Below are 27394 nucleotides of genomic sequence, written 5' to 3' on the forward strand. Positions count from 1 at the left end.
TTCTAGCGACCTCTTCTAACCTTAATGTTTTATGTTTGTTGGGATAAAGTTAAAATCAATCATTCTGTCCCGAGCTGTTTCAAAAGTAATCTGAGGGATTGAGTGAGTAGGCCTAACAACATTATCAAGCTAACATGATCATTACTATACTGGATGAATAATCTACACCAAGACACCATGATTATCATCACCGTTTACCATGTTTACTAACCACTCCCGTTTACTAACTGCTCCCGTTTACTCAACTAGCGGGGAAGCGCGGGTCTCCCGCTAGTAATGTAATAATCACAGTAACTCAATTTTCAAAAATGCCTCCTTTGGCCCCCATGGACCAGATTGTGTCACATATTATTGATTTTACGTCATCAAATATTTGTTAAAATTTAAACATTACTGAAAACAGAATAGGCTTAATAACATAGATATGTTACACCAAATATTCTACGTCAAATACTCAGAGTCTGTATACGGCCTTATACAGTGTGTTGTTGTTGTGCATTTGTGTGAAAACTGGGAAAAAGAGTTTTGGCCTCGAGTCATTTCTGACTCTAGATGAATAATATTGGTATAAAACAATGTCAGTATTCCTGGTTCACAGATTTTGACAACTAAAACTGTTTTCAATATTTTGTGTAACACTTTTATTCATTCATATTTCATTCATTCATATTTTATTTCCATGAAAATCAAAGACAATACACCAAAAAATATACAAACACGGTACATATGGAGGAAAAGGCTGGAAGATCAAAAAGGCCTGAAAGTTGGCCTCTCCCGAAAATCAAATAAAATTAACAAAACAAAGCAACTTCGCATAACATAACCAAAAGACAAGACAAGGGAAGTGGGAGTGACAGTGCTCGCGAAAAATATTAATTATATTTAGAGATAAGTTTTATTTTGAATTGATTGCGGAAATGTTTAACAGATTTGGAAGCTTTCAGATTTTTATCTATAGAATTCCAAAGAATGGGACCAGTGTGTTTCATATCTTCAACTTTTAATACATTATAATTAGCAAACAATGGCGCTCAGTGTATAATCTCTATGTGACTGTTTGCCACTGTTCTTATAGCCCATTTTTGAATTTTTACAATTTGCTTTTAAGGAAGTTTTACTTGTATTTCCCCTGTTTCAATTTATTCATCAAATTAATTTAAGATCAAATATCTATTTCAAACAGAGTTTTTGCAAGTTTGTATTTTTTTCATGAACATCAAATATGAGTTTAAGTACTAATTAACAAATTATAACAAATACAGCAGTTCATAATCACAAGGTCCTCCTGGCTGTCGCACTGTACCTAAAGGTTAAAAATAAATAGATAAATTAACAAAATCTAAATCAGCTACTTTTAATTAGACTAACCAAAATGGAACATTTACACTTCACCCTGTAAACCAGCTATACATACAGAACAAATTAATACAGTAAATACACCTTTGCAATATCATTCTTCATAGACCCAGGAGATAAAAATCCCCATGATTTGAAATTTAACATGGTGGGGAATTTTCAAACTGCTGATACATGATTTCCCACTCATTATGTCTTAGGAAAATGTGATACAAGTAATCTCATTTTGTTTTGTGGGGTTCTTAAAAAAAACAATGTGAAAAAGTCCTACATAAAGTCTTAAAATCATGATTATACACAATAGAAAAACATACATTATGTGTGCACACACATTATGTAAGCATACTGTGGTATATTTTAAACATTCGACACAATCAAAAATAGAACAACTTAGTGGTGTGATAAGTACATAAATATGTCAAGTTAATTGTTTCTGGACAAAAATATGCCAAAATTTAAAATTCCCAAAAATGTCAAATATTCTTGACTCATATGAATTCCCAAAACTTTGCATGGAATTACCAGAAAGTTACCACACTGTTCATTAAATTAGCAGTACTATGGCCTACTTGGTCCCAGTCTTACAGACGGACATAAGGCCAACAGTAAGTAAAGATTTAGCCAAGTTCAATTTTGGATGACTACTTTGGTTCAATGGACAAGATTTATATGGACAAGATCGCCAAGGAAGCAAATCCAACTAGTGGAGAAATAAATGAGCTTCTCTTTGCAGATGACCAGAGCCTCATCCACAAGGACTCAGCAGGACTTCAAGATCATACCAACAAACTAAATGCAGCATGTGAGAAATATGGCATGAAAGTCAGCATAGCCAAAACAGAGACCATGGTGGTTAGTAGATTACCCAAGCATATTGACATCACCATTAACAACAGCAAGCTAAAACAGACAAAGGAGTTTAAGTACTTGGGAAGTATCTTTTCTGAGGATGGAAGTATCACCAGAGAAATAGAGACACGATGTCAAAAGGCCAACAATATTATCTACCAACTAGGCCCGCTTCTCACACATCCTGCAATACCGATGGATACAAAAGCAAAACTCATCAATGCCATATTTTTCCCAACTCTCTGCTAGCAGTGCCAAACATAGACTCTCAACAAAAGAAAAACCCAAAAGCTCATCACCTGTGAAATGAGATGCCTAAGAAGAGCAGCTAATAAGTCAAGGAGTGATAAAATCATGAATGAGGATATCAGAAAGATGGTGGGCACCACACCAATCACAGAATATGTTGCAAAACAACAAGTTAGATGGTTCGGTCACCTTATGCGAATGGCCCCTAGCCAACCTGCAGCAAGAACATATAAAAGCAAAACAACAGGAACTAGGGCTAGAGGAAGACCAAGGAAGAGGTGGGCAGATGGAGTAAAGGAAGTACTCTCAAGTCATGGGATTACCATGAGTGAGGCTACCCGACTTGCCCAGGAAAGAAAGTTACATTTCCCCACGACGCTATGAAAGGCAAAAGTGGTGGATTAAAGTAAAGTAAGTAAGTACTTTGGTTCATTAATATAATTTTTCCATGCACTTTCCTATAATCATTTTTAATGTCTCTATAGATATTCTATCAAACCTGATTTTTCAATCATACCTCAGGTCATCACAATGCATCACTTCACATACACTGTAAATATTTACTCATGAAAACTAAATCCTGATCACATTATTTATTGATGTTCAAACATTGGATCCATTCTAACAACAAAAACAATTGACCTTTTCGGTAAATCCCATAAGCCTTTGCGAGTACACCTGAGAACTTGTCATTTGACGTCACGCCGCATCGGCGCAGATCAGCATGACGTCAAATTACGACATCTCAGGTGTGCTCGCAAAGGCTTATGGGATATACCGAAAAGATCAATATTTAACATTTGAATGATGAGATACTCAAACAGGTTAAAAGGCCTGAAGCAAGACTCCCATTAAAAAATGCCTAGATTACATAAAATTGTAATAACACAGCACATATATACGCTGGCAGGAAACAAACATTCAAGAAAGAGAACATGCAAAAGGAAAGACTCATTTATATAATTACTATATATCACACAAGAAAGCATGTTATTGAGTTTAATATCAAATGAATATAGTATACAGGTAATACTTTTATCGCTTCATAAATGTCGAAATTGTGTATGCCATCTGATTTTTATATTTATCAATTTAAACTTAAAATCATAAATTTACAAATTGCCTATGCCAGATGACTGTCATATTTATACATTCAACTTAAAATTCATAAATTAACTAATTGTCTATGCCAGATGATTGTCATATTTATATATTTTGCATTTGACTTGAAATAATATAAGCATAGCTCTACGGCTAACTTATACACTACCTCTAGTGCACTGTCAGTTGTTGTATAAAGAACTGTAAAATATGGGTCAAGAAGAGAGTAATGCAGTAATCTGCCAAACCAGAACATCTTAGAATTCAGGTTGTGCAATTTTTAGAATGCAAATGTCAAAATGAAATCAATGTAACAGATTTGACATTTCGTAAGTTAAATTTAAAGTTCCACAAGTGAACCTATGGAGTTCAGACAGTGCAGTTAACACACCAAAATAAGGGAGAGAACAACATTTTTTCCACACCAAGAAAATGAATTGAAATAGTATACAAATATTGAATGTTTATGAGTACAATGGTAAGAATATTGAGTACAGTGGTAAAAATATTCAACGAGGCTTTGCCAAGTTGAATGGAACAGTCCATATTTCACCGTTCGTGATATACGCACGCGTTTGTCAGCGTTGCTATGGTAGCTGTGCTAGTGCAATGGAAAATGGGCTAATAGCAAAAATATTCAATAGTAATTGACCAATCAAATGATAAGAATCTTTGTATAAGTTATATAGTTAGTTCTGTACAACTGCAGCACATCAAGAACAAACTTACAACATTTGTCAAAATGTAGACAGGGATTTTGGGTGTGTAATACGAGGGAGATCCAGCACCCCAGGGTTTGCGCTTGTAAAAATATGTATAAAGGGTAATGCAGTATTCAAATAAAAAGTTCTCAGCAGTAAAAATGTAAATAATGGGCTTGTTATTTAAACGCTTATAATGTGTTCTTTATTTAATGTTTTTACTGCAGAGGACACATTATTTGGGCCTAAACACAAACCCTAGACACAAAAATAGTGTGATTGAAAGAGAAAATATCACTTTTTTTTCAAAATATTTAAAGTTGTTTACATTATGTTACAGAATGTGTGCATATCAGTGACAGTGCACAGTATGGAAAACATGCAGAGGTAACTGCATTTAAAGCTCTGTATAGCATGTGTCATGCATGTTTCAGATTGGGGTACATTATTGCAGAATAATATACCCATAGTCCCTCCCGGCTCCCATGACACAATGTGGTTAGACCCAAATAATGTGTCCTTGGCAGTAAAAACATGAAATAACGAACAGTTGTGTTCACCCCTGTATATCCTAAATAAAGACAAATATGTCAATAATAAAATGAGCAACCAATACCTGTACTTCTTAGCTCTCCTTTAAGACCTTATTTGTTGAAATTGATTGAGAATTAAAGAAACGGTGATCTAAAACCTAATGAAGGAAGGAAATCAAAAGTTGCAATTTTGTGTTCTAATCAATGAACACACGACACTAGTTTTAATGTGCTAATCAAGGGAAGTACGGCGCTAGTCTCTTGTTCACGAAAGCTTTATGTACAAATCAATAGGGTATGCAATGGAGCAAACTGCAACTTTTAAATTGGCATTTTCCTTGGGTTTTTGGATCATCGTGTCTTTATATCTTGAACAATTTCAACGAATGAGGTCTTAATTTCGAGCTAAAAGATGCAGCTACTGCCTGCTATTTCCAATTATGCCATATCTGTCTTTGTTTAGGATATACATGTACAGGGGGTGAACATATTTATTTATTTATTTGGAAAACGCTTTTATAACAGCGGCACCCACCGTCTTGGTGGTGCATCCATATAAACAAAAGTTAACAAGAATTAAAAGATGATACTGAAGGTATTTACAAAAGTTAACAATACAAACAGAAATACTAAAAGGAATACTTAAAATATTAAAGTAAAAATACTAAAAGTTGGCTTGCATTCATTGTCCACCCGTGGGTCAAATGAAGTGAAGAAAAAAAGGATAAAGCAAATAAAGCCAGCATCAAAAGCCAATTGGTCCCTGGGTGGAACCGGAGTGCCAGCCACTTAAAACTACATCAACTGGATATATACATTATACAATAGACAAGATTGTAGTCAGTGTGGTGAAGAATTACTTAAGGAAATCATTGTAAACGTGCCTTCCATGTTCTTTTCAGTAAAGATTTACATGTGACATCAAAACAAACATTAGCAGTGTGAACTAAGTCATTAGGAAAACTGGTACCTTAATTATTTGGCTTACTGTATAGACGAATCCAACGAGCCAAGTCATGGTCAGGATTTGGTCGGCCATTACTGGGTCCCCGCAGTACCAAACTGGTGTTGTGACTGCCCAATTGGGTGGATTAAAGCCGCTTAAAAATCGATGTTAGATTCTTTTGTGTTGTAAACTGTCATCAGTCTTTTGTCTACGTGTAACACAGGTGATAGAATGCAGTTTAAAATACCCTCCAAGGCTGCATCATTTCACATTTCAGGTGATATGAAGCCGACAGGCACCCAGCTATGGCTGCCATTGAGGTGTAGGAATGCGTGAAATTAGATTCGTCTATATGTATGAACAATACAAACAATATCACCCTATTTGTGCCTGTTGTTATTACCAATAAAAAAATATACATTAAAAGTGTCATCCACCCTGTTTTATGCATATTGCAACAAAATGTATTACCCAAAATATAAAGAAGTCAATAAACTGTGTTGGCATTTATAGTAGAATAGAAATAAATATACTTTATGGCATTACATTATTCTTGTGTGTGTTTCTTTTCTACCCCTAAATATAAGTATCTATAAGAAAAAATCATTTAAATAACCAATATAGCACAAACTCAATTTTGATAAATATATGCACAACACAACTTGTATTCTTAGTAAATTAATAAAACAGTTTTGTTCCCTTACAAGAAAGACCAACTGAATTGTGTTTCTTCTGAAATATAGTAATCATAAATTTATCATTATACATACTACATCTTATGTATGTAGTCCCATCTAATTTGAATATTTACATAAATTAATTATTTAATTTGCATAAATGCTAATTCAATTGGCAAATGAGACAATTAAGTAGTCTAGAAGTGCACTACACATTATTAGGAACACTAGTCAAGTTTCAAGGCATTGCATTCTGTAAAATAAAAATGCTGTCTTTTGTTCATGCATTCATTCAAAAAATATCTGCAATATACAAGATTATAATGTTATTGTTAAATGTGTATTATCAAAAATACAAACATATTCAGTACTCTTTACTTAAATATATTAAGAGTACTTGTAAATAACACATAAGGACCAACTAATGCATCACCAGTGATGGGTCCAGGGGAGCTGCAGGGCAAATCTGAAAAAGAAAAAAACCTTGCAAAATTAGCCCATTTCTGCCTCACAGTAATTTGGGCATTTTTCAAATCCTGTAACCAAGGCTAATCCCTGCATGTAAACACACATGGCATAATTTAGAGTAAAATATTGTAGCATAGCAAAATTGTGACCAAGTTTTATTGGTATAGCAATAATTATTTATTACAATGACATATGTTTGTGTGATTGCATAGCAATTTGGCTAGATTGTGTATCAAAATGCTTTGCGATACCGGTTATATTATGCCCTGCACACACATGAAAATTGAACACCGTATCCAATTAGCAATTGATGATGTTCAAATAATAATTATACAATATATCGCTTCATTAATTTGCATATTGTCTATGCCAGATGGTGGTCATATTGCAACATGCTCTCTTGACAGAAAGAATAGAATTGAAAATATAACAAAATATAACCAGCAAGTATCCTTTGCACTTTGTATTTAAGGTTTGGTGGTTACAATTTAGGATCAGGACTAGGATTTAGGATTAGGGAAAGTGTTAATAAAATGGTGTGAAGGATATTTGTGATGTGGTATTTCAAAGGAGGCACTTCTGGGCAGGGGTTAATTTTGAGTTTTTAATATCATTGAAATCGGATATTCTGTACCTAATTCCAAAGTGGGTGTCTTAAAAGTCAAAAAAGAGATATTGTCTTTTAAAATTTAATGTTTTGTGGGAAAGTGATCAAAGTGATCTTAAAGTGTAAAAAAGAATTCAGAGGCAATTTCAGTCCATAAAAATCAGCCTTTGCTGTTTGTTTTTGGGTGTTTCTCCATTCATTGTGCCCAGACAGAAGTGCCTACTTTCAAGACAACCACACCACATGTTATGTTTATTGTGCTTGGAGTATATTTTTATAGGATGACACCAGCACTTCAAAAGTTATTGTTATTATTATTATTACTTCAGAAAACATCTATCATTCAGAATAGGACGGACTATCAGATTGCACCCCACCCAGGTGAAATGGGAAGCTGTTAGGGATAGTCACAGTCGTTGTACTGATGAACCCTGCGCCATTTGTAGGCAGCAAACGTGGTTCCGACATATTCTAATAACGGCGGAATAAATGTAAAGCGCTTTGAGGCTGTTTACGGCATAAACAAAATGCTGGATTTACAAAATGTCTTAAATATATATACAAGAAAGTTATTTGTACTAAAATCATCAAAACTACACTCATATACTTTCGATTTTACTTAAAAGGGCATTTCGTGATCTACAGCCTCATCCCCCACTTTTCTCAAAAAAAGTTGAGATTTTTATATCACTGGAAACCTCTGGCTACATAATGTTTATGTACAAAATATTTCTTGCAGATTAATTGTTTAGCAAAGATATCCTGAAATTTGAATTTCGTTCTGGTGCACCAGAACGAAATAACAACGTATTGTCTATGGAGCAGTGTAATACACATAATCATGCATAACTCGCAAACGCAATGTCGGAATGAACTGAAATTTTGGGAATATGCTTTTTCCGTGGATATGTACTGAAAAATGTCATAAAAAGAGGATGCTAGGATCACGAAATACTCCTTTAAAGATATAAATATATTACTCATAGACATACTTTTATAGCACACCATTGTTACTGTGCATCAATGCATAAAAACACACGCATGAAAATTGAACACCATGTAAAATTCTTTATTAAAGGGGAAGATTGGAATGTCATCTTTCCCAGGGAAAGATCAGCCAGCAATCCAGACCATGGCCAGATGGCAACATGAGTAGGTTTATTTTACCTTAAAGGGACCATTGAAAGAAAATATTATTTGGTATCAAAATAAAGCCCATAAAATATACAATCAATATCTAAAACAATTGAAGAACTAACTATTTTAGAAATAAAAATACAATGAAAACAACGTACTCGATTTACCCCCTTCCGACGCTACATCGCGCGTCATTTATCAAAAATAGAAAATTGGGCGCTTTCCGGATGACGTCATTGTGGTTACGCGTTTTGTGTTGTGTTGACATTTTTGCCGGGACAATTTGACAACAGCGATCGCGATCTAAATATCAGATGCAGCCACTTAGTCCTATATATTTAAAGGTCAAGTAAAAACAAAATACCAGTTGATTGTCCACATGTTATCAAAAAGAGGAAGTGGAGGGCCTTTTTATTTATTATCTATTTTTTTTACATGCAAATCGATCATTTATGTATTATTCCCAGATATTATTAGTTGTGTAACTTGTAGAAGAGGATGATAGGATTGAGGCTCTTGTTATTTGATGGTTCTCTGAGAGGATGATTAAAACAAAGCCTGTAAATTGAAATGCTTACTGGACAGAAGCAAATCTAATCAATTGACAATATTATTGACTTTTGAAACATTAAAAAAAAAGGTTTTCCCTTAAATAAAGAAAATAGCAAGAACACTTCAGACTCCCTCAATGGCAGTGCCCTGCAAAAGGAAGCGGGCGGGGACGATCAATTGGTGTTTTTTTTTAACATCATCATCAAGTATGCAGCTTCTTATTTTACTTATTCACAAATTCAACCCCCGGTCAACATGACCAAGAAATGATTCTGATGACTTTATGTAGGCCCTACATGAACATGTATAAAATCATAAAAGTAATTATGAGTAGGTCCTATGATATAGTAACGATGACGAAGGGAATATCGCCAAGATTTGCCGCAACACATAAATTGCAGATGATGTGCCAGCGCGAGCACCTCTCGTGCCTAGCTGGGCCCCATGAGTATTATTATAGGCCTATGTATTTTTTTCCGTAGGGCCTACATTAAAATATTCAAGAGATGATTATTTTTCCCAAATCCTGACAATTGGTAAAAAAAGCCTTTTCTTCCATAAGTTAACTAAACTTTCAAAAGTTCTTATTTTCATACCCCCAACATGCCAAAGTATATAGGCCCTACCGATTTTGCTAATTTATTCCCCAATACCATGTGTATACGGGACACTTGCCTATATTATTTGAGCCGGTGGCACTGGGGCAGTAACTGAATGGCAGATGAAGAACATGACATGCAATTTCTTGAAATAAATTACGAGGAGCGCCTACAAACATAGGCCTACATAGGCCTTCAAAAACCATATGCTACAAATATAAAAGTAAAAACATCAAATGGGTAATATTATAGGCCTACACTTCTTAATCCATGGATGGTTAGGCGCGGGGTAGGCCTATAAGCTATGCGAAATTGATGTCAGTCATTTCTAAAAACGAAATATCCAGCCGGGTGCGCTGTATTTTACAACATTGTTTACCCAATCAACATCAACTTTGGAACTGTAGGCCTACCTTTGATAAAACGCTTGGACACTTTGCACTTTCAAGTTTCAGTGGGAGTTGAGATTGGATTAGGCCTATAAGCATTTCCATAACGCAAACTAAAGGCTGACCGTAAATATTGTGCATTTGATTGTTTGGAGTGGCCTTTATATGTTCCTCTCGTGATTCTTTATCTTCAAATTTGTTTCTCATTTTTCATAGGCTTTTAAAAATAAATGATTTTTTTATAAAAATATAATAGCGCCTTTTCCCAGATCTCGCAGGGTTCAAAGCGCTGTAATTTCGCTTCCATGGTACTTATCACAATCAGATCGCAGCATCTAGGCTGGATGCTGCCGAACCTGGCGCAAACCTAGCCGCACTTATAGATTGTAACATCTACCAATTATCTTTGCAGCTCCCCAAATTTCATTGGGTGAAATAAGTTTTTGCTAACCAAACAAAAAATTACTAATCATCGATTTTTGAGAAGCAGGAGGAAACTGGAGAACGTACAAAACCCGGAGAAAACCTGCGAGAGCGAGCATGGAATCGGGATCCCGGGATCGGGATAAACCAAGTTCACATTCATGAGTCCTTGGGCCGCGCGCCGGGGCTTGCAGTTGAACCTGGGACCTCAGTGGTGCAAGGCGAGGGAACAACCGCGCCAACTCGCTCTCCCGAGCCTGGCTTTTGTTTTGAACCGGGTCCCATAAATTAAGTGTGTCTCTACACGGAGCGACCGTTTAAATAAACAAACAAACACTTTAATCATTCGCAATTCAGCTTCCAAACTTCGGAGTCAGGATCGGCTTGCGTTTTAGGCCCGGCGGTTGTAAACCTAGGCCGCATGCCCGGGAGGTAGGCTACGCGGCCTTCGCATGTCATGGGCTAACCCGAAACATCATTGCCTTCTCTTTCCTATCCTCAACAGATATTTCAGAGGAAATATAAGTAAAGAGTTGCTACATCAGAATGCCTCAAAACAAATGATACTCTCTTGCAAAAGCCGAGCAGCTAGCACTGACAGCTTTGACTTTGTCAATATGTAGGCCTAATACTTGTGTTTTCCCGTTGTTGGTCAATTTTGTAGCTAGACTTTATATATAGGCCTTTCATAGTAGGCCTACTAGTCTAGTGTCCGTCTCATGGTCGGCATCTTGCAACAGTCATTGTAACTTTGTAATTTATATTATAATATCCTTTTTAATATACTTGTTAGGCCTAAAAGGCACAGAAAAGTTCATTGCTGTAAACACGTTCATGCGTTGGTTTAGGACCAATTCTGGCCTATGCAGTGTTGCCATGCAGCGGAAAGGATAACCACTTTGACGTCACAGGGGTTGCCAAGTGTCTCTGCACATATGAATTGGGCGGAACGACGCAACATTGGGCGCTTTGTCTTTATTTGCTGATTTGGGGGGTAAAATGAAGGAATTTTGCGTTTATCATTTTAGAAATGCATTCTATATGTTATTAGCTTTATTTTGATACCAAATATGTTTTTCTTTCAATGGTCCCTTTAAAGCCATTTACAATCTTGCAATTATGGGCCAACTTTCCCATAGGCCATCCAATATGCTATGAATTAGTAGGACTACAACTGGCATCTACTGGTCAATTTCTACTATTATTTCCACACCTGTTATTTTTATGTGTGGCTTTAAAACTGATCTTCAAATATTATTAATTTGCAAATTGTCTACGCCTGGTGATCTGTTATTGATTGTCATGCTTACTGCTTGGAATTTCAAAAAAAGAACACAGTTTATCATTCTAAAAGGCATTATTGCACCATTGCATTCTATTTAAAAACAAACAAACATAATTATTAAATACAAGTTGAATCTGGTTATGGAAGTTGTACAATTTTTCCTTATACCAAAATGTATGAATTGGAGTACATATAAAAGGCAATATAAATTGCTATTACAAAGTATAATGGCCAACATTTGGAATGAATTTCATTAATTTTGTATATAAAAATATCTTGCCACTAAGCTAAGACCATATGATACTCTTATACTGACCCTTATAAATGACTCAACAAGGTGACTCAAACATATATGCAAAGCTAAAAGATATAATATTATACAATTGACATGAAGACCATACAATGTATACCCAGCAAACACAAAAATGTTCTTAAAACATGTATTCAAAACATTTTAATAACATTAAATGTTGGGTTATACGAGGGGGTATCCAAAAGTTTTTGACATCACCCAGAAGGAAAAGAGCTATATCGATGAAATTTTGGCAGTGTATTCACTCGTCCTTATGTACATTATGGTCCAAAAGGGTCTCATAAGTATGTTTACTTTCTTTACAGGTGGCGCTAGATGGGCAGTAGGCGCATAACCTTTTCATGATAAGATCCTCCACTTTTTTAGTTTCTTCACTGTGGCGCATCATCCGTAAGTGATGGACGTCCACTTCTTGGCTCATCTGTAAGGGACATGTGGCCAGTTTGGAATTTTTCTTTTCAAAATGCAACAGTGCTATATGATGGACAATTGTCACTGTAGATAGCTTTCATTTCATCATAGATTTTCTGAGCATTGTAGGCCTAGCCCTCCAAATGCAGGAACTTAATCATGCTGTGTGCCTCAATTTTCACCATTTTGCAGGTTATGCGCCTACTGCCCATCTAGCGCCACCTGTAAAGAAAGTAAACATATTTATGAGACCATTTTGGGGGCATAATGTACATAAGGACCAGTGAATACACTGACAAAATTTCATCGATATAGCTCTTTTCCTTCTGGGCGATGTCAAAAACTTTTGGATACCCCCTCGTATAAAGATCATGAATATGGTTTTAAACGCTCTTGTAAAACTTTTAGGCAAACATTTTTGCAATATATTTTGTCAACAGTTATGTAACATTCTCTTAGAATGTTTTATGAATGTTATTAAAACATCCTTTATATAACCCAATATTTAAACCTTTTCTGTAAACATTGTGTGTTTGCTGGGATATTGACCACTTACATGTACATGTATTTTACAAGGTGAATCAAAAAGCTAAAAGCCCATGTATATATATTACACACTGAAGCAATAATCGGCAATACCAATTATGATCAAATAATTGAACACACTGCCAATACAAGGGACTTTACATCCTAATGGATTTACACACTTTCATTGTTTTCCTTATCACTATTTAGACATTTAATACCCTTTCTGTCGCTTTTAGTTTTGGTACAGCTACCTTATTGCCAATGTAGTAAAAACATAATACAATCAATTACGATATCACTGGAATGTGTCATCTTTTCAGTTTGTCACTAGTTAGATCATGGATAAAAAAGTCAGATAAATTCAGTGAAATTGTGACCAATTGTTTTCTTCAGTTGACAGAAACAAGGTGTTAAAAAAAACACCATAGAATCACAAAGTCAAGTATAAATATGAAACATTTGCGCAAGTTCGTGATATCGAGACACATAAAATTTGTGCAAACGATTTGGACCTTGGTCCTGCACCATACGATATTCAGTTGAATTGCACAGCTAAGTCAAATGTAATACTCTATTGATTAATGAGTTACACATTTCTGCTATAGCCAAAGTAACAAATTCTCGATCATGAGAGGATGCACCTTCTGCGTCAGCGTACTTTTCATAGAATAACACGATCGCGCGACCTGCATGATCAAACCTTGACCTTGCCTAGCAACGACCGTGTGATTGGTCAATTCTCAAAAGCTGTGTTTGCACCGTAAGCGCCGGTATTTGCGTAATAGTACGCTCGACGCAAATACCTGTGCGTACCCAAGTTGGCTCTCATGATCGAGAAATTAATATTTTTGCTATAGTCCTGCCTTAGTCTCATACAGACCAAAAACAACACCCCTCCCTCCCCCATTGAACTTGACCACAGTACAAAACACTTATCATTAATGAAAGACAGTAGAGGTCAGGCGGTTAATATGAGTAACTGACTGGGGCTGGGAAAAGGTCAACATCACAATTCAATTAGAAAACATGATTAAGGATGACATGAATTGCAGGCACACATCAATTTCATGCACTCAATTGTGACACGATCATGTAATAACAAAAATTGCCATCATCCAATTTAGTTCCTCAGAATGTCATTGCCTTTCAAGCACCTGCCGGCAGTTCAGTAGCTTCATTTGGACCTCTGCGGCATAATGGTGGAAAAGGAGGCGGCCATCTTGGATCTTTGATGCATTTCGTCCATACAACATGACTGATGAGTATCCATACACCACTTAATCCTTGTATGATGCCTGCATAGAGAAACCCTGCCATGTAGTCACCTGTGTAGTCTAGTAATAAACCTGCAATGATACAATCCAACAAAAAAATAGTTTATTTTATTATCATTAGAATTATATGAAATGAAGCATACTTACCTCATATCTTTATAATTATGATAATTACTTTATTTCAGCGAAGCAACGCTGACCAGAGTAAATATTTCAATTTGAACTATTGAATGTGATGTCACCATCGGGTCCTCTGCTATATGATGCTGATAATAGGAGTTAACTTATTAAAACACTTGATCAAAACTTGTCCCAGGGTAGACCTACCCCCTAGAATTATAGTGCAAGACTCTGGAACCATTGATCAAAATACAATATCATAGTCGAGACCTTCAAAGGTATATTCTGAGATTGAGAGTATTCACAAAAGTGATCTTTCTTTGTAAAAAGACTACTAAAATTTAACACTGTAGTTGACTTAGTACAAATATCTATCATACTAGAATGACATTTGACCTCAGTATATGACCTTGAACACCACCCAAAAATGTACCAGAGTTTCTGACCATGGCCCACCTATCCTGAAAATCTGAAGTCAATCTGCCCATCCATTCCCAAGATACAGCATCCGGAGGTATGGAAGGAAGGAAACATGGGAGGACGAAAGCATGCGGTGAAGGCATAATAAAATAAATATGTCATGGTTCAAGTTATCTTGCAATGACTTGTACAAATGAATGGCATCATAGTGGATTATAGCCAAGGTATGTAGGGCCTTTGAAGGAGGTGTGGTTCTCAGGTAGAGCAGTTTTCATTTGGCTATGAAAGGTCATATCAAGGACTAGACTTGTTCAACCTACCTGCTATAGCAACTGTACTCATAATACTTGTAGCCACAATTAACAATGCTAATCCCATACCACCAGGGAAGCGATGGACTCCAACTATGCCTCTCACTATGACTATGTTCACAGCTATATATAATCCTGCACCAAATCCAATGTTAGCAGCACATATCACAAACATTGCATATTGCTCAGAAACTGCAATTATTGGCAGCGATACTCCTGCAAGGAAGTTGGCAAAAGCGTGAGTGTAGTCGGGTGAAAAATCTTCTTGTCAATTAAACGACCATGTCCTGCTCGTGCAACAAAACCACTAATACCGATGGTAGATATGAGTAGAGCAGCATTGTAATCTGAAATACCAACTACTTCAGCTCTTTCCTTGATATATACTATACAAGTAGCATACACAGTGCCATTAAGGAAGAACATTGGAAGTGTACATGCGTAAACACGATTTGTCCAGATCAGTGAGATCCCAAGGCTATCTAAAATAACTAGAAATTTTTTACGGGGCTCTTTAGGCAAAGCCCCATTTCTGATCACAACTGTCTCCACTTCACCACCATCCTCTGCAGATATTCTAGCATAAGCACATGATTCTTGATCACAGTTTTGGTTTGACCCTACAGCAAGATTTACTTTTGTTTCTTCCTCAGGTTTGTCCAACTTAGGTGGTGGCTTCATGAGAGCGCCACAGACCATTATCTGCGCTATGATACCAGCAACAATCATGACGGCGTTTCTCCAGGTGTAATAATTGACAAGCGCTTGGACGATGATAGGAAGGGTGATGACTCCAACTGATATCCCAGTCGATGTGATGCCACTTGCTAAAGCAAAGTGTTTATGGAAGTACTTGGTGATAATAGTGATACTAGAGGTATATGCTAGTCCACATCCAAACCCTGCAAAGGATAATCAACCTCTGAATAATTATTTGATAAAATAAGACATAAAGTTAGACATACATGTACCGTATGTACATAATATACTAAAAGTTATCCAAAATTCACTGACAATTGACCAATTGCAACATCATTTCCTTTTTTTTGCATACAAAGGTGATAGCTTGATGGTACAAATAACTCAGTTTTGAAAGGTTTCACAATAGCAATGTGATAAAGTAATACATTAAAATGCACAATGGTATGCAGAGGGGGATAACATAGGCACAGAACTAGGCAACGTTTGATAGTCAACATTACCAATGCAACGACCATAGAAGTGATAACCTGCAAAAACAACAGGAATGAACAGGAGTACAATGTACAAAAGTGCACTGGAAAACATCTATGCACATATATATATAAGCTGACAACTGAATTAATGACAGGGAGTAATATATGTAGGTACAGAAGTTTGATGGCCAAATATTACTAATGCCAGAACCATCAAGGTTTAAACCAAACAAAAAAATGACAGATGCTTCGATAACAACAAATATTACATCAAACAGCAAAAACTACATACTATAAATGAGTTGACCTCAATATTTATCAACAAAGGCAAAGGGACTGGTATATCGATATGCTTAAGCGAACTGCATACAACCACTACACTGCTGTTGAATAGCCTTATTGTGATGTGGCAGGAGTTTTAAAAGCACAAGCTCTGAACAAAATATGATGCGTGTGCATACTGCCAGGCAATGAACAATGGGAATTGTGATGATGCGCGGGCATATTGCCAGGCAATGACGTCACAAGTCAACTCATCTATACTTTAAGACTAAATTCAATATCTAAGTTAAAACTTCTGTGGGCCCTGGAATTGATCATTTTTGGCTATCAAACTTCACCTACTTGCATGCCTACAATAAATTTGTGCTTGTTGTCCCCCGTCCCCCTTTGCATACTGTTGTGTAGGATAAATTTCTGTAGTGTAAGATTTTAAAAATGCTCTCTGTGTATTTTATACATCTTTTTTGCTGTTGTAGAGTAAGAGTTTACTGTAAAGCGCACTGAGACCTTGTTACTTGCGCTCTATAAATGCCTTTTTATTATTATTATTATTATATTGTGTATGTTACTTGTTTCCCCACATCAAGTTAGTGTACCTTGCTTTCTTTTCAAGTTCAGAAATTCATAAAATGCACTAGCTTTCATCTCCTGTAATGTATTAAAACTTGTTACTGTACCCCACTTTGTTTAGCTTGATAAAATGGGGGCAATAAGAATCAATCTACAGAGCTGTGAAGCAATATTTGAATTCTTTGATATATTTGATGAGAAGGTATATACAGTTAGGGTAGATTCCTAAACTTGCAGAAAATTCAAAAATAGGGTGTTCAAACTGTATGTTGGTGAGGCCAGGACCCCCGAATGCAGCCTAGCACTACCCCTGTTGCTCACCTGTCAGTGGTACTGTGAAGAACAAAAGATGTATTGTATCAGCAAATGACGAGACGAAGAGACCTAAAGCTGATAGTGAGCCACCTAACATGATGACAGGACGGACTCCAAAATGATGACTTAATGCACCAGATATGGGGGCTGAAAAGTAAAAAGAATGAAGAATACACATGGTCAATGGTTGATGAAAACAATTATACACCTTATAAAATTGGTGAGGGTTATATTTTTTTGACATAATTGCAGTGGAAGAAGTGCCCACATGTTAGAGAGCAAATGCAGACATACATTGGCCATATTAATAAATATAAGAAGTGGATCGGAAACATCACTTTTAGCCGGCATCATGCATATTTACAGTTTTATACAACATTTTCATAAAATTGAGCTATGATTGTAATAAATGTATTTTGGTCTATTGAATAGGGGTAAAGCTTTATATTTTATGCTGAAGATCCGAATCTCTAGCAAACTTTCAAATAAATAAATTCTGAATTTGACAATGCCTCTTTTGGCCACGGTGAATCAGATTTATTTATATAGCATGATCTTTTTGGTAAAAATGTTATTGACCTTAAAATTTGTAATACATTCACAAAATCCACCTTGGTGCATGACAGCCTGGGGTCTTTCTTGAATGAGGTTATTGAGATTATGTCAGCAACTCTTGTACAGTATCAGTGTGTGTTGTATAAGTAATTGGTGATCTTACAATTTCAAAAGTCACTTGATAGCTGTTACTAGCAGATAGTTTTGTAACACTTTCAAACCATTTTTAGTTGTTCCATGCAAAATTTGACAATGTGTCCCTAAAATCCACAAAATGTGATTGCCCTATTCCAATTTCAAGCACCTCCTCCAGGCCAAAGCACATAATTCATTCCACTGCCCCATAACAACATAATACAAGTTTTCTTTTCTTACCAGTTGTTAACAGCACCCCTAAAACAGATGATGTTAGCCAGCCAATAGTACTGCTACCATCCCCAGGAAGATCCTCTCCAAATGCTTTCTTCCATTCCACATAGAAAACCCCCATGGAGCCAGCAAATCCATGGGTCAATGCTTGAGTCACAAATGCAGCACATACAATAGGCCAATTCTGGCCCTCACCCATATTCACTAAAACAAAGATAAGAATAAACAATTAAGTCAAAAGTTAGCATAAAATAAAAATACGCTGGCAATATTTATTGGCCATCCAGTTGAAAAAAAATCAAACACTCAGTGACGCTCATGAACGAACAAAGAAACAAAATTTAAACAAACAATAAATTTCAGCATTTGAATGTCAAATGTGAGACCTGATTGACTGCCTAATATAACTATATATCAGAGAAGCAACATGGATCAGAAAACAGGGGGCCAACGTTATCAACTGTGATGAGGAACATATTCACTGAATCATTATACGACCAGCTGCCTCAAAGAACTGAACAATCTCGAAATGCGAGTAGTTGCTGGTGTTTCTGGTTCGTCAAATTACCGATATTTAGTCTTCCGATGAACAGCAAGTTTTACAAACAGAATATACTGGGTTTTTTGATCAGTCTGGGCACATACTAGTAGTTCCTGTGGAACAAAAAACAAAGTCAAGCGATGGCACTATAACAAAAATATTGCTATGCATCAAAGATGGCAGCCTATCAATGCTCATGCATTAAATGCAACTTTGGTTGTGCGCTATAGGGCGACTGATTAGCGGCGCCTGTGTACCGCGTCGCTGTACAGCGCCGTTTGTGACAAGATCGCACTCTGTAAATTCTTAAAACAACTAGCTTGGTCAAAAGGTCAATTTAGACACAACTGCCCATGCTCTATGGCACAGGAATCCTGTTGCAAAATCTGTCACTTTTTTCCACATACTTTCATGGTATTAATTAATGGGACCCCGCCAGCAAAGTACGTCTAACCTGATTGGTTTACAATAACTACTAGTACAATTGCTAAGCCAGTCAGCGTGCTCAATGCTTAACAACCGGCGCTGAGGAACTGGCTGCGGTCTTTACACTTCTATTCCAAGCCACTCTACATCAGAGCAGAATACCACACGAATGGAAGTCAGCAGATGTGACACCAATCTTCAAAAAGGGCGATAACCACAAGCCAGCAAATTACCGGCCCATATCTCTTACATCAATTGTATGCAAGATCATGGAACACATCATCCATAGCCAGATCATCAACCACCTGGATACCCATGGACTTCTTACAGAGAGACAGTTTGGATTCAGGAAAAAAAACTTGTGCGAATCACACCTCCTTCTGACTGTCCACGACCTTGCTAGAGGGCTATGTGATAAAGAACAGATTGATGCCATCCTTCTGGACTTCTCAAAGGCGTTCGACAGGGTACCGCATGAGCGTCTCCTCCTGAAACTCCACTACTACGGTATTCGTGGTCCCCTGCTATCATGGATCCGTGATTTCCTAACTGATCACACTCAACAAGTCATCTTGGAAGGAAAGAAAAGCAACCTGGCAAGTGTCACCTCAGGCGTGCCCCAAGGAACAGTCCTAGGACCGCTTCTTTTCTTGGTCTTCATTAATGACTTACCGGACTTACCTGACATCAGAATCTTCGCTGATGATTATCTTCTGTACCGCCCAATTAAATCTCAAGCGGATGTCACTGCACTTCAGGATGACCTCGCCAATCTTCAAGTATGGGAGAGTAGATGGTTGATGTCTTTTAACCCTGACAAGTGCGAAGTGTTAAGAGTTAAAAACAAAAGGAAAAACATCATCCAAGCCAATTATACCATCCATGGGTCTTCGCTACGCATTGTCGACGAAGCCAAGTATCTGGGAGTCACTATTCAGAGCAACCTCAACTGGAAACCACATGTAAATAACATCACCAAGAAACCAAATAGCACCCTGGACTTTCTACGCAGAAACCTACGGAAGTTCCCACCAAAAAACAAGGAACAGGCTTACAAGACGTATGTTTGACCAACGCTTGAGTTTGCCTCCTCCGTATGGGATCCTCATACCAAGGACATGGTTTCTCAATTAGACATGGTGCAAAGACGTGCTGCTAGGTTTGTTGAATCCGATTACCATCCTAGACACAGTGTGAGCCAGATGCTTAGCGATCTCCAATGGCAGTCTTTAAATGAACGCCATGCACACAACAAAGTCACCATGTTAATATACCAGATTGTTCACGGTCTAGTCGCCATTCCAAGTGGTCCACACTGCTTCATTCCAGCTACTAACACAACTAGAGGTCACCACATGCAGTTTAGACAACAACACTGCAGAATCCAGTCTTACCAGTTTTCCTACTTCCCGAGCGTCATTTGCCTCGGTCGTATCTGCCACATCTTTGGAGATCTTCCGAAGCCGGCTGAATCCACTGACGCTTCGCTAGACTGGAAGAGGGCAGTTTTTACTCGCACATCAGCACCGCTCAAGTTTATCTGCACTCAGTGACATTTGTGTTTCCGCTCGCACTCTTTGCACCCTGTACTTTATGGAAGAAGAAGAATTATGTGCACAAAAATGTGTTTCCATACTATGCCTGGTCGAGCACCCTCACAGACCCGAATGTAGTGAGGGTGCTTGGCAGGGTCTTAGCTAGAAATTGAGGGTTGCCCATCATATGAATAAAATTGCCTGTCCTAATTTGACATTTGATTTTAAAACATTTACCAGACTGTCTATAGCCCATTGGGGGTTCAAAGAGTTCAAATATGTGCTGATATGGCCTTGTTCTACAAATTGGGTCCACTAAAAAGGTCAACTAGCTTCTCAAAACATACAATTTATATAGCATAAAATTGTAGTTTACAGTTTTGATTAGTTTGATTAGAGTGGATTTAAAAACCAGTCCACTAGTAGACGTTGTAATTGACAGTTTGACATTTCCGCCGGAGGATAATGTGAATCCATAAGATGTGGCGATCAATTTCACGATTAAAATCTTTCCTTTGGGGCGATTTCCATTTCTTGCTATCATTTAAAGCCTGAAAGCATCAATACTAAAGATAGGCTATCAGTCGCTGCAAGTGCAGATATGTTAACATTGGATTCCATTTCTTGTTTATTGTTCACTGTATGGAAAAGCCTGTTCTGTTGTATCTTGTATTGGTTGTATTTCCCACACATATTTCCATACATTACGCAAGTCTTGGGATGTAATACAAAAACAAATAAGGTGGTGAACGCCGTGCATTCCCTAAATTCAGTAAATTTCCTTTGTCAGCCGTGTAAATTGAATGGGATTATTTTGAAATTTTAAAACGCTTAAAATATCACGAACAAGTAGGCTTATAGGCTATGTTAACAAATAACAAATAAAAAGCTAAAACCGTTGGGGTTCGATAATGAACTAACCTTGAAATTAATTAAAATTTAATTATTACTGGGTGAGAGTGGAGCTGACGGTTTTAAATTTGCCGTGTTGGTTAGGCTCTGATCACTCAGTGCACAAATTGAATGGTGCGTACCAGCATGATTGACCAGTCAGTGATCACGGCAGCTGCGAAATTCAGTTCCGATTTACTTCTGTGTTGCGATTGTGTGGAAAGTGCCATACAGCTGAGCAGTTTTGCTGTCTCTCTCTATCATCATGTCATCCCCCGCCTGCACATAGCGTGAGCATAGAGTGGGTGAGTCAGGGGAGTGAATGCAGACAGATTGGGAAGCTGGAAGTTATTTTAACATGTTAATAATGTTATGTAATATTTAACTAGTTAGTTAAAGGAGTATTTCGTGATTCTAGCATCCTCTTTTTATGACATTTTTCAGTACATATCAACAAAAAAAAGCATATTCCCAAAATTTCAGTTGATTCTGATATTGCGTAACTTGCGAGTTATGCATGATTATGTGTATTACATTTACATTGTTCGAAATGTTCTAACTTTCATATGAACAACCGATAGCTTGTGATACGAAAGTTAGAACTTGCAAGGATGTTATCGTATGTAATGTATTTGTTTACATGTACGTGTGATACATGTACGCAGTTGCCATACAGAGTACAATTTCATGCATATGAATAAAAACTTCTTCCTCAAGTTAGTTATTGTCTCCAAAATATCATGAAATAGTTCGTGACATATTACCGACACACTGTACTATAATATTTCATTAAATTTTCATACATGTACTTACGAAAAACGTCAATATTCGTTCTCCGAACGGCTTCGATCAACGCCGTGTTTCTGCTGTACATATATGCACCCACTGACCTCCAGCAGTGTTGCCAAAAATGTTAGCCCAAATCGCGAGTCAAATAAATTAAAAGTCGATCGATTGTTTTTAAAATTCATACAAGTCATTGGTATCTATGGTGCTACAGTCTGCATGTAAAGAGATGCAATATCCTCAAACAGATGACAACGACTTAATGATTTTAAGTCCGGAGTCCTTTTTATGGACTCCTTATTCAACTTGTGACTTTTTATAAAAAAAGCCTATGGGACTCAAAGCCAGCTCGATTTTGACATGCCAATTATGTCATGCCTATTTTGTCACCCAATTTATGACTTTACATCCAAATTTTGTCCTGAGTCTATGGAACTCTTTTGCCAATTTGTATCTTCTATTGCCAATGGGACTCTGCGCTAGCCTGATTTTGACTCGCCAATCATGTCTCGTCAACTTGACTCGCCAATTATGACTCGCCAATTTTGTCTTCACAGCTATGTCATTTAAAACTTGCCTGTGCTGCCCTTATGGACGCATACTATTACTTTTGCTTTTATAATTGTTTATTTAGATTGCTGTACAATATATGCACCTTAATATGCATCAACCATGATACTGCGTAGATCTGTGCTTCTGAATATTTGCATCTTAACTCCTATTACATGAACTCACACATGGCATGGTTAAACCTTTTGCATGATTACATTACATTATATATTGCGTATATGCTCTCACTAACAAAGCTGTATTACATGGGCTATCTAACACATCTGTCATCGATACTCAGTATTATGCCTCGATGAACTCTCTGCATGTACATTTTTTTTTACTTTGCACGAACTTACACTTTATAGTAGAGCTTAGATTAGAGTAGACCCTATGAGCATTTAGTTTTTGTTGTGGATTTTGATGTGTTTTTAATGAGCTTTCTTCGCCATTATACAGACCTCGATGGACTAAAGATTATAAGGAAAAATAAAGCTTAAGCTCAACGGACCCTTCAACACAGCTGTGACAGCGAACTTGAAGGGTGCGCCTGAATATAATAGGCGGGATATCCTTGATGATTCTGATTCTGATTCTGATAGCAAAATACCATAAATTGCCTCGCCAGATTTGAAAAGTTGCTCAATTACTTTCTTAACCATCAATTGGTGTCTATTGGACAGGAAACTGTAGTGTGGAAAATCTTCAAAAGTCATCCTTTTGGGCTACTAAGTCGCTGCTTTGCCAATCCTGAACTCCGCACGTGCTTATTCCACCAGCCGTCTACACTGCGCAATGCGCATGTACTGTGACCACTGATCAGTGACTGTGACTGATTATGACCCGGATGTACCCAATTGAAAACGTCATTGACAAGGTCATCTCTAGCGTGTACATCGGTGACAGTAAATTGGCCATGATCATTCCTCGGACCATCACACTGCTGTGACCTAAAACATCTCCAGAATGTACTTCAAAGATGTATTTTTTCTACATTATGTAGGTATGCCAGGTGAATTCAAATTTGCCATCAAACTGCATCATTTTATATATCAAATTAAAGCCCTTGAGTAAAGAAAGCCAACACTGAAAACCTTTTTGTCATAGCACTTTCCGTAGCAAAGTTACATCTTGTCAAAGATTGACTTTCATCAAAAAGATTCTGCTAGCAAAATTCCCCAAAACAGCATTACGGGGTGTTTCTAGATCTTAGTCTCATGACGATAGCACCTTTTTTTAATGGAACTGCTATCAAAATCTCTCTGAAATTCCATGTGCGAGTCTCTCATCACCAAAAAAAATCATATATTTGGGTCAAGTAAAGTATAGACAACATATTTATTAAGGTTTCCTTCTTAAAAAGCTTCTTTTTAATTTCAATGTAAATTTGTATTGCCGGTTTAGGCCATTTTGACTGACTAACAAATGTGTTAACTGAGGTTTCCCTGTGATACCTACATTATGTTAGTCCAGGAAAATTGTAGCCAAAAGTGACATTCGGAAGAATGTTTTTTACTTGCGTTATAAAAAGTATCAACGCTATGCAGACGCGTTTTCAAATAGCAGAAAGTTCTATCTTATGCACACATAACTCTCGTGTCGTCGTGCATAAAAGATAGATTTTTCGATCAACATTTACACTGCTCCATATCCTCATAGGCATAGACAATACGTTGTAATTTCACGATATCTTTGCTAAACTAATTAATCTGCAAGAAATATTTTGTACATAAACATTATTTAGCCATAGGTTTCCAGTGATATAAAAATCTCAACTTTTTTGAGAAAAGTGGGGGATGAGGCCCGGGGGCACTCACATTTTTTTGGGTAGGGGTGTGCCACCGCCAGTTTCAACTCGAGGTCTAGGGAACTGATCGACCGTCAAATAGGGAGGGTCTAGGGAACTGATTGGCGGTCAAAAAGGGGGTCTTGGGAACTGATCAGCCGCCAAGGGGGGTCTCGAGAACTGATCCAAGGTAATTTTCAATTTTTTTTTTAAATCGATTTCGATTCTTGTCAAAAATTGTGCATCGAAGTATATCGGGATGAAAAATAAATTAAATGTATCTCAACATCTGGACCTGGATCATTCCAAGCAGTTCCCCCCTCTCAAGACTAAAAAAACTTGTGTTCCCCCTAAATTTTCCCATTACCTCCCTGTCATAAATAACGATCGCTCCCTTAGTAGGGAGCCTACAGGGATCTATTCTATACGATGATTTTTATTTTTGGGTGGATCATCTGGAAAGGATAAAATTCAAATTGAGAAAATATTCTAGGTATGACTTGTACTTACCAGAACACGATCATGTCAGAAATTAATATTTTGTTCTGGGTCTGATTATTCGGACTAACTTGTACTATAACATCCAGATCATAAGAAAATGACAAATAGCCTAAATTCCCTGTACTGGCCTACTTTCTCACCTACTGAATAATTATAGCAGCAGTACTACAAGCAAACCTGAGATTGCCGCAAAGAAAAACATTATAATTCATAGTTTTATGTGAATGGATCGAGCCATAAATGTCAAGTGTGCAGAATTCGGCAGTCTTTCCACCAGGCTGATAGATCGAAAATCACTTCTAAATTCACTATTCGGGCCAGCCAATGAAGTGTACATATTTGAGGTACATGTACTATATAGTCATAATATTTACTTCCAGTTTTATTCCCAATGATGGTCTCAATTCATCAAAATGTTCATGTCACCATCAGCCGAAAAGTCCGATGATTTTCAATGTCATGGCCTCGAGTGATGTTTACATTTTGAAAACAATCACAAAATTGGTCCAGTGTTGCCTAAAAAGGAGCCCAAAATTCACCTTATCCCTTACAATGTGTTAAATGGGGAAGAAAATGATGGAAAATTCCCATTGAAGGAAGTTTTTGGGCTGCAAAAGTAGCTTTTGGGCCGAGATTTTGGGCTTGTAAACGTAGCGCGGAAAACATGCCAATCTATTGTCAATGAGAGCGGAGATGATGAATTCTGTGAGTCTAGCGAACGTAGACGTTCGCCTTTCGTATCTCTTTCCTTGTTGGAAAGGTATAACGTTGAGGAGATAGGAACATGTACAGAAGATCCGGGACCTACTCTGCCATGTTTGGCTGAGTAACAGTACATGAACACGGTCTTTTGTGCCTATGTAAATTAGTCATTGTGTAAAGCTGTGTTTATACCCAGACTGAATCATTGTCGCTAACTACACAAGTTATGTGTGCAATTTTAGCGAGCGTTGACCGACAGAGGGGGTCACTGTAGGCCTATGAAAAAAAAAAAAAAAACAGCGAACCATGCGCATGCTCAGCAGGCAAATACGGCGGCGATTTAGTACACTGACCATGCGTGCGATTCAGGTTTCTCCAAAAGCGATTGAGTATAAATGCATCTTTAGAAATGACCGGCGATTGTGTGTTCTCAAGTGGGGTTTATCATGTTAATTAGTGACCTCGATCAAGCATTGAAATGCTGTCATTTTTTGTACTGGATCGTTCAAGCATCTCCAACAAATTTTTCAATGTAAGTGCCTCTGGCCCTAGTAGAAGTAAAAACGGATACTAGTCTATGGCCAGAGTTCTAGGGCTAAGCAAACGGCTAGAAAAAAAATTGAGTCATCAGAGCGGCAATCAACAATGAATTCAGGGGGTCTAGGGAACGGCCAGCGGCTCTGAAAAAGGGGGTCGTCGCCGCGGCACATACCCGTATAGCTGACAAATGTGAGTGCCCCCCCCCGGGGATGAGGCTACCCTCCTGTGGATCACGAAATGCCCTTTTAAAAGCTTACCGAATACCGGCCTTGACCGTACCGATGTATTAGTGGGTGTTGTCGTTTCCTTATTCCTGTCGACTTGTCCTTGACATGCTTATCACCTGTTCTTAATTATAAAGCTTGTGCATTATATAACACGCATTAATTGTGTATTCAGCACAGGATCGTGTTGTGATGTTGAACTGCATCAAGGGGGTGACACTAACTTCACGGTTGTTCTATTATCAACGCAAACCTATGACAAATCCCGCTGGTTTGCTAGTTAGAAAATGAGGCCAGTTATCGATCGGTTATGAATAATTAATTTCGGTCCCTTTTAGGGTTGGCAAATAACGACGCCGTTAGTTTTGCGAACTCTGCCTGTTCAATGCGAGTAGCAA

At 37.4% G+C, this 27394-nt stretch overlaps 1 protein-coding gene across 2 annotated transcripts; it reads right to left on the bottom strand.

Annotated features, from left to right (window-relative positions):
• Positions 1-14050: 14050 nt before the first annotated feature.
• Positions 14051-27196, bottom strand: LOC140149067 (monocarboxylate transporter 12-like). Of its 2 annotated transcripts, none has more exons than XM_072171222.1 (5): positions 27052-27196; positions 18522-18719; positions 17598-17738; positions 15259-16151; positions 14051-14470 (listed from the first exon to the last, which is right to left on the bottom strand). In XM_072171222.1, exons 2-4 carry the CDS (start codon positions 18712-18714, stop codon positions 15448-15450), a joined length of 1038 nt encoding a protein of 345 aa, XP_072027323.1. In that variant the 5' UTR covers positions 18715-18719; positions 27052-27196; the 3' UTR covers positions 14051-14470; positions 15259-15447. The 2 variants fall into 2 exon arrangements, with proteins under 2 accessions (XP_072027323.1, XP_072027322.1); XM_072171221.1 differs by having other exon boundaries at positions 27030-27196.
• Between the last annotated feature and the right edge of the window lie 198 nt (positions 27197-27394).

The sequence above is a fragment of the Amphiura filiformis genome, chromosome 3 (assembly GCF_039555335.1).
Source record: "Amphiura filiformis chromosome 3, Afil_fr2py, whole genome shotgun sequence".
NCBI lineage: Eukaryota > Metazoa > Echinodermata > Ophiuroidea > Amphilepidida > Amphiuridae > Amphiura > Amphiura filiformis.